Below are 9,652 nucleotides of genomic sequence, written 5' to 3'. Positions count from 1 at the left end.
CGATCCAGTCAGGCCGAAGGCCCGAAGAGCGGCCGTTATGCATGCTTGTATGTTTATCGTATGGGGTATTTTAGGGGAAACTAACCAAGATTTGTGCTTACCCAGTTTGTTGTTTCAGGTATCATCGGTCATCATGGGAAGGCATAGGCATGACTGTACACATTCATCAACAATAATGAAGATTACGTGCTTAAATATAAGGGTAGAATATCATTTCCAAAAAGCTAATAAGATATCGTTGAATACATATTAACGGAAGACAAATGGGCAACAAGCTGTGCCACTAGCCCTTTTTGGATGGCAAAACCAATTCTTTTGAAAACAGCATGTGTGGATCTAGGAGATATAAAATTAGAATGCATGACCCTTTGGACTCTATTGAGGAGCTCCACCGCCTCTGGTGCAAGAAAACCAAATGTATCAAATGCAAAAGGTACAAACACATGTTGATTTTCTATACATGCATTCTTGTGCTTTGCCACTTTGCATGCAACGGTTTTCAAAGCGGCATGTCAGCCGGCCTGAGTGTGGATCTTCCATCCTGCGGTTCTGTCAAAAAGTTCACCGGCGCTTCCTTCTTCACATAAATACCAGCACGCCGAAAATCATCAAAGAGAGCATCCCTAACCACACCATGTCGGTACTTGAAACCAGGGAGCTCTCTACAATGAACTGCATGTTCCCTAAAAGTGTCCAAACATGCCTTTCGGAAAACTGGGCATATCTCGTCAATTGGGAATAGAGGAATCATGAGGAGGTAATGAAGGATAGTTCGATACTCAACAGGAGACATGTGTTGGCCTAGGCCATCAATAGGGATAATTAGCAGAAAATCCTGAGCATAAGGTGCCCAAAGACACTCAAAAACTGTCTTCTGTCTAACATTCATGTCGAAGTCGACTTCCATATCTTTGACGATATGGCTAAAAAGGGCACACGTCAATGCTTTTTTTGGATTTTGGGGGGGGGGGGGTGGTGTCCTTATTAGTGAAAACTCTACAGTCGAATCCTGGAATCATATTGCGAAGACGAGTCAAAGCACATAGGTAATCAGAGTTCATACCACATATGCCACTGTCACATAAGATATGGTCTTGTAATGTCCAAGATTGGGCCCTCGAGGCTACAAATGCGTAGGATGAAGCCTCATATGTTGAGTACAACCCCAAACCCCCGAAATGAATAGGTAAGGAAGCCAGACGCCATTGGATGTCTCCAAAGAAGGGGCCTCCACATACCTCCATATCCTCGATTACCCCGCACAATCCTTTGTCAAAGAACAAAGTTGCCTCTTCTATGTGCACCGGTTGGCATGTCCTTAAACCAAAGAAAAGTTTTGCAATGCCCATACATGATCAAAGAAAAAGGATCTCACTTTGCGGGTCACATAGTTGTGGAAGAAGACCCATCAAATCAATAGCATTGATCGCTCTTTTCATGTCCAGCCCGCTAATCAACCATGTGTCTCTGCTGATAGCCCCCAAAGGAGCTTCACCCCCAAAGACGGTCTCCCTATATCCGTTGGGAATAAATCGGCACGGAGCTTCCAACCATAACAAGAGGGCCAAAAAATCTCTATTTCTTGGTGTTCAGCTCAAGACCCAAGCCTAGACCATTCACCCAAATAATGTTCAACACTTTGGCACCTCCTCTGAATCCCCAATGACAATCCCATCATCTAGATACCAAGCATGGACAAGGAGTTTGCAATTGTCTCTAATCTTATGCACAAGAGGGTGCAAAACGAGGGCAAAAAGAAGAAGGCCCAAGGGGTCGCCTTGCTGCACCCCAGTGACAGACCATATATGTTGGTCTCCTACATAAGTCTCGTTGCTTACCCATATAAGAAATTCACCCACAAAGAAATAGAAGGGCACATCCTGCTAAACTCGTGGATCAAGGCTGATCTATCCACCATGTTAAAGGCATTCGAAAAATCCACTGTAAGCATTGCCAGTGACCCATCGGTGTGGTGTTCACTCAACACCCTATTGGCACTGTGTAACACAACCTCAACACCCTCGGACATACCAACCCCAAACTAAAAATAATTAAGGTACTTGGCCATTTCTTTACCCACACATTTCATGTCAACCTTGGAAACTAGATGTCTTCATATAGTGCCTACTGCAATTGGACGGATCTCGTTGTCAGGTTTAATTAGAGGCGTGAGAGTAGAAGATGCAACAAACTCTGCCAAAATAGATGAATATCCTCCCGCTAACAATAAATTAACCATTGTACTGATAGCATGTAGGAGATCTATAACTATATCATACCCTTCTCCACAAAGGGCATCCAGGATGTGTTGAGCCCTCAAGCCATCTCTCCCACATGAAGTTCATTTAGGGAAAGATTTAATGCAACCAAATACACAATCAGAGTCTGCTACAAGGGGAGGTTCAAAAATTATGGGGCTCAGAATGGATGGGAGTGGCCTGAAAGGGTGTTTGTCATCCAAAGCTTTAGTAGTATCACCATTATATTGTGCAACACCTGAAGAGCATAACACTTTCACTGTCGCGCTAAAATGCCCATCTATAACCTTACAGAGCCACTGCCTGATGTCAGTGTTAGACTCCTTCTGAAGGAAGCCTCCACCCTGTCCCATGGGCCCAACCTTAGGATTGTCTAACATATTTTTAACTAACGTGCTGATACCATCCTTTTCCCCCATGTATCCACGGAATTCAAGATGGAGCTTTGTTGTAAGTATTTTCTATTCCTAGACCTACATTCATGTCTATTCTTGGGCCTAAACACCTGCAGTGTGCAGCAAGGAAGAAGTAACAGACAAATCCATGCATCAACCGATTCGGGTTGGGCAATCACCTTGTAAAGAGTTGTTTTCAAAGACCGATAGAAAGAGAGGCGACAATTATGGGGGATACTCTTGACAGTAGTGATAGGCACTTTAAAAACACGATCAAGGAGCCCAACATCAAAAACCAAACCTCCAAGAACATTTTGTTGGATTAGGTGTCTAAGCCCATAACTATAATTGGTATGTACTTGAATTGATAGCAGCACAGTCCTTTTGGGTTGCCCTCAAACCTAGCAACCGGACAAGGAAATTATGAAAGGAGAGATATTAATTTATTATAAGATTAATAAATTAATATAAATGAATTTATTAATATGTTAAAAGATTAATATATTAATAAGAAATTATTTTGTTTAATTAATTGTTAGCCAGAAATTAATTAGAATTAATTTCGGGGTTAAAAGAATTAATTATAAGGTGCAGGGACTAGTTTGCAATTATCTAATAGTTGAGTGGAAGGCTCTAGAACCCCCTTGGATAAGGGTGGACGAAATATTTAGGGGAAACCCTAATAATTTCGTCCATAGGGGCTTGGATAAGGCCCTTGGGTTTGCTTAGGCCCTAAGCAAAGGATAACTAGGGTTTCCCCTAAACCCTAGATCCCTCAGCTATATAAGGAGCCTCCTGGTTCATGTTTTGGTCACTCTTTTCTTTTGAAGAAACCCTAAGGGCCAAAATTTTGCATACTCCCTCTTCCCTCTCTCCTATACTTTCCTTCTTGCTAGTTTGGGTGTGATTCCATTAGAGGCATTACACTTGTGGTGCTAAGCTTCCAAGAAGATCAAGATCAAGATCAAGGGAATCATCAATTGCTTACTATAACAATTGAAAGGTATGTAATTACTAAACCCTAGTTTGTAAATTTCGATTATAGCCTATCTCCTCTAGGGTTCTTGTTTTGCAATTCAAAGTTGTATGTTCAATAGATTAAACATAGATCCAAAGTAGGTTGCATGTGAACTTAGGAATTGTTTTCTAGTTTATTTGTTTTACCTAAAACCCATCAGTGGTATCAGAGCCTTTGTTTGTTTTAAATTGAATTGTTATAATTGTTGAATTGCAAATTAGGGTTTATAGCTATTAAACCCTAAAGGCCATTTTTTCGATTTTTAGGGTTGTGGATCAAAGGGTTTTTGAAAACCCTAGCCTCCAAAGAACCCTAATCGAAATTAGGGTTAGGGTTTTGAAAACCCTAGCCTCCTCCCTTGGAAATTTCGAAATATGCTATAAAGATTAGGGTTTCTTTGTTTTGGATAATAGTTGCCTTGTTGGATAATTGAGAAAAATAAGGAAATTATCCTATCCCCATATTTTCGAAATCTATAAGGGATATGGATTAGGATTAAATTAATTGTTTAATTTAATTAGATAATCCTTACAAGATTTAATAAATTAATTAAAAGTTAATTAATAGATAAATATTAAATCTAATTAATTGGTTTATTTAAATTTAAAAATTTAATAGTTTAAATTTCGAAAAAAAAATTTATATAAACCCTTGGAGTTTTAAAATGTTTTAAAACACACCTTATATGTATATTATAATTAAAAGTTAAATATTATATATGTATAAGAATATGGTCAGTCAATCGCTAGTATGCCTCATTCACGAAGCTAGTCTATAAGGGGGGTATAAGGAAACTGCCTATAAAATGGTAGTTGAATGGGTGTCCACTCTCACCCACCACTTCCTTGATTAGTGGAGGGTCGTTAGCAGAACGGATTTGATAGGACAACTACTTCCCATTAAAAGTATAATGCTATTAAAGAAAGTACTAGAACACTATTTTTTCAAAATCCCAACTCTAGTTACTTTAGGAAAAATGTGAAAAGTATGCTAATCCATGAAATTGCACATTATGCTTTATTGGTCGTTAGTGGAGCGTGTGTGGTTAACCGGCACACTAAAAGGAACTAATAAAGAGTAGTAATGAGTATCTTATAATTATCATTTTGATGGAGCGTGTGTGGTTTACCGGAACGTCAATAGTTAATGATAAAGACAATAAGGTTGCCAAACACATTTGCATGGTTATTCACATCTAGTTTGTGATCCTCGGTATCCCAGTCACAAATAGTAGAGCATAATCCGAGATTAAAACATGTCATTAAATAGTTTTAATGTATCTCAAAAGAATTAGGAATTTCACTTCGTTTATTTTTCCTAATGGTGGAATTGGTGAATTGCCATTCACCTACCTTTATGAGATTTGAACTTGGATCTCGGCATCCCATTTCTAAGTTGTAAATCGTCATAGTTGGGTCCTAACCTTGATATGATATCTTTGGGTTATTATATTGAGGTGTCTTGTAATCTAACTAAAACTATCTTTCTTTTCAGATGTCTACTCCTGGAAACATTTCTGCTTCATCATCCTCCAGCCACAACTTCTCTCTACTAAACATCTGCTCCAAAGTCGTTATGGATGGCTCCAACTATAACGATTGGATGCGTAACATCAAGATGGTGCTTAGATTCGAGGACAAAGAGTATGTCCTTGAAAAGGAGCTCAAAGAACTTGATGAGTCAAAAGCCACTCCCGAAGAGTATGCTGCCTACAAGAAACACTATGATGATGCTACCAAAGTGGCATGCATCATGGTTGCAACCATGTCCCCAGAATTGCAGAGGTATTATGAGGACTACTGGCCTTTTGAGATGAACAAGGACCTTATGGAAAAGTACCATAAGCGAGCTCGTCAAGAAAAGTTTGAGGTAGTCAAGTCACTCATGGCTTGCAAGATGAAAGAGGGGGAATCGGTTGTATCTCATGTGCAAAGAATGCAACGCTACATAGAGCGTTTGGTCAAGCTCAGCATTCACTTCGATGAGGAATTAGCCATTGACATGGTCTTGAACTCGTTGCCTAATTATTATGGTCAGTTTATCTTAACTTACCATTTGAACAACACTGAGCAGACTTTGGCCCAATTGCACAACTTGTTGCAGACAGCTGAGGCAGGGATGAAGGGTAAAAGTATACCCTCCACACCTGCAAGTGCCCTTGTCTTGGCCATTGGACAGGGAAAGGGGAAGAAGAAGAAAGGTCCTCCCAAGCAAAACTGGAAGAGCAAGGCTCAAGCTGTGTCATCTAGTAATGGCCCGAAGGCTAAGCCCAATTGTTCCACTCCCCATGTTTCTGATCCAAAAGAGGCCATTTGATTTTACTACAATCAAAAAGGGCATTGGAAGAGATCTTGCCCACAATATCTGCAAGATATCAAGGATGGCAAAGTGAAGCCATCCTCGGCAGGTATTTACACTATTTCTACTAATAACTCATTATCTTCTCGTTCATGGGTCCTTGATACAGGATGTGGTTTTCATATCTGTTCTGATTTGCAGGGGCTAAAGGAAAGTGAGGAGATAGAGCATGGGAGGATAAACTTGATCATGGGGAACAGAAAGTCTTCACCAGTGACCAAGATCGGAGTTTATCAACTATTGCTTAGTAATGATGTTAGATTAGACTTAATAAATTGTTGCTATTCGTCTGAGATGACGAGAAACATTATTTCATTTCATGCATTGTTCAGACAAGGTTTTAAATATTCTTTTAATGATTTGAATGGTTCAATTTCTGTTTATAAGAATTGTGTTTTTGTGTTTGAAGCTTTACCTTGTGATGGTGTGTATGAAACAGTGACTTGTGTTGATAGCTTAGGAAATAGTGTACTTAATATTGACTTGTCTAATAGTGTAGACAAGGCATGCTTGTGGCATTGTCATCTTGGACACATTAACAAGAAACGCATAGCCCAACTCCAAAGGGATGGAGTGCTGGAATCATTTGACCTAAAATCAGATGATATGTGTGAATCTTGTCTTTTGGGAAAGATGACAAAATCACCATTCATAGGGTCTTGTGAAAGAGGTGAAGGTATGTTGGATCTCATACACACAGATGTGTGTGGGCCCTTCAGATCAACCACAAGGGATGCTAATCGATTCTATGTGACTTTCACTGATGATTATACAGATATGGTTACATCTACTTGATCAAACATAAGTCAGAAACCTTTGAAAAGTTCAAAGAGTTTAAGCATGAAGTCGAAAATCAATTGGGCAGAAAGATCAAGATACTTAGATCCGATAGAGGCGGGGAGTATCTAAGTACCGAGTTCAACGACTATCTGAAAGAATGTGGGATAGTCTCACAATTGACTCCTCCTAGGACACCACAGTTAAATGGTGTAGCTGAGAGGCGCAATCGAACCTTGTTAGACATGGTTCGTTCTATGATGAGTCGTGCCTCGCTTCCTATTCACTTATGGGGGTATGCCTTAGAGACAGCCGCCCACATCCTCAATCTGTCCTTACAAAGAAGGTTGCCAAAACACCTCACGAAATGTGGATAGGGAAAGTTCCCTCGTTAGCACATATTAAAGTCTGGGGTTGTGAAGCTTTCGTAAGACGAGAGACTCACGACAAGCTAGCAGCTAGAAGTGAGAAATGTGTTTTCATTGGTTACCCAAAGCAATCTTTTGGATATTTGTTCTACAGACCTAGTGAAAACGTGGTGTTTGTAGCTCGAAGAGGAGTCTTTCTGGAAAGAGAGCTCATATTCAAAGAGGACAGTGGGAGTACCATTGACCTTGAAGAGATTCAAGAGTCAACCAATGAAGGAACCTTAGATGACACTAGCACTCAACCAGAGGAAACAGTTCCTGTTGAATCGGTTGATAAATCATTACCGCTTCAAAGATCCACTAGGGTGAGTGTGCCACCTGAGTTGTATGGTTTTCATATTACTTCAGATGGTGACACATTCATAAGTGACAGAACACTGGTAAACTTAGATGAACCAGTCACTTATAAGGAAGCAATGGCAGGCCCAGAGGCTTCCAAGTGGAAAGAAGCAATGGACAGCGAGATTAAGTCCATGTATGACAACCAAGTTTTGAATTTGGTTGATAGTGCACCAGGTCGGAAGACAGTTGGGTGCAAATGGATCTTCAAGAAGAAGACAGACATGGATGGGAATGTGCATACGTTCAAGGCTCGACTGGTTGCAAAAGGTTTCACTCAAACCCCTGGGGTTGACTATGATGAGACTTTTTCGCCGGTGGCTAAGATTAAATCTATTAGGATATTGCTCGCCATAGCTGCCTTTCATGACTATGAAATCTGGCAGATGGATGTCAAGACTGCCTTCCTTAACGGGAAGTTGGCTGAGGATGTTTACATGAGTCAGCCAGAGGGTTTTGTTGATGCAAAGTTTCCCAATAGAGTATGCAAGCTTGAGAAATCCATTTATGGATTGAAACAAGCATCTCGCAGCTGGAATCTTTGCTTCCATGAGAAAGTCAAAGAGTTTGGTTTCTCTATAAGTGAAGATGAGTTTTGTGTGTATATCAAGGCTAGTGGGAGTATAGTAACTTTTCTGGTGTTATATGTCGATGACATATTACTCATTGGTAACGATATTCCAACCTTGAATGAAGTTAAGTCTTGGCTTGGAAAGTGTTTTGCCATGAAAGACCTAGGAGAAGCCGCCTATATTCTTGGGATTAGAATATTGAGAGATAGAAAAAAGAGACTAATTGGACTTAGTCAGAGCACATACTTGGATAAGGTACTAAAGAGGTTTAGTATGGAAAATTCCAAGAAGGGAGAGCTACCTATCCAGAACAGTACCAAATTGAGTAAGACTCGATGCCCGAGTACAGATGAGGAAATAGATGACATGAGTAGTGTACCTTATGCTTCTGCTGTCGGATCGATCATGTATGCTATGACATGTACTCGCCCTGATGTGGCATTTGCTTTGAGCATGGTCAGTCGCTATCAGGGAAACCAAGGTAGAGCTCATTGGATAGCCGTGAAGAATATACTCAAGTATTTGCGAAGAACGAAGGATTGGGTCCTTGTACTTAGTGGCAATGATACTTTGAGAGTAGATGGTTATAGTGATGCCAGCTTTCAGACGGATAGAGATAACTTCCGTTCTCAGTCAGGCTGGGTATTCTTATTAAATGGAGGAGCAGTTACTTGGAAGAGTTCCAAGCAAGATACGGTGGCTGATTCTACTTGTGAATCAGAGTACATAGCAGCAAGTGAAGCGTCGAAAGAAGCAGCTTGGTTGAGGAGCTTCATCGGGGATCTCGGAGTTGTTCCAACCATCCAGGAGCCTATGGAACTGTTATGCGATAATGAAGGAGCGGTTGCCTTGACAAAGGAACCGAGAGATCATGGTAAAACCAGACACATTGACAGAAAGTACCATTTCATCAGACATAGAGTAGAAGAAGGCCATCTTATAGTGAAGAGGGTTTCATCTGAAGATAACCCAGCAGATCCCCTCACAAAGGGTCTGAGTAGGGCTAAGCATATTCAGCATGCTCGGAGCATAGGACTGAAAGATGATATTAGTTTTAGTAGTTAGATTAGTTTTGTTCTGAAACTTGTAACATAGTAAATGTAATTGACTTTTGGTGATCAAATAATAAAGTATTATTTATAAGTTTGGGTTCTACCTTTTGTCAATTATTGTGTTTCATTTTTGCATGTTTTACTTCCCGAATAATAAGATTATTCAAACTCCACAGTCGCTCGTACTTTTGGAAGTAAGTAGTGAATCAAGACTATCATGAACTGAATTGTAGATTGTCTAAGGATAGACATGGCAATAGATTTTGCTGCAACGTTCATCAGTACTCAGAAATTGAGATTTGAGTATTGGATAAACCCTTGCTCAGAGTATTACTTCATGGAGTTCATCACGAGTAATACTGAGACGATAATATCTTATAATCTTGAAACAGAGATATATGAGTTGTAATTTGCAAGTCGGCTATGCATTGGTAATACGAAAACGCATCAGTAAC

The 9,652-nt window shown here is 40.1% G+C and overlaps 1 protein-coding gene across 1 annotated transcript; it reads right to left on the bottom strand.

Moving 5' to 3' along the window:
* Positions 1 to 499: 499 nt before the first annotated feature.
* LOC145059478 (uncharacterized) lies at positions 500 to 907 on the bottom strand. The gene has a single exon (XM_079007328.1). The coding sequence runs from the start codon at positions 905 to 907 to the stop codon at positions 500 to 502; it is 408 nt and encodes a 135-aa protein (XP_078863454.1).
* Positions 908 to 9,652: the final 8,745 nt, after the last annotated feature.

This window comes from Lactuca serriola, chromosome 6 (genome assembly GCF_051521515.1).
Source record: "Lactuca serriola cultivar US96UC23 chromosome 6, Lser_US96UC23_V15, whole genome shotgun sequence".
NCBI classification, from domain to species: Eukaryota; Viridiplantae; Streptophyta; class Magnoliopsida; order Asterales; family Asteraceae; genus Lactuca; species Lactuca serriola.
This window is presented reverse-complemented; position numbering and strand designations above follow the sequence as displayed.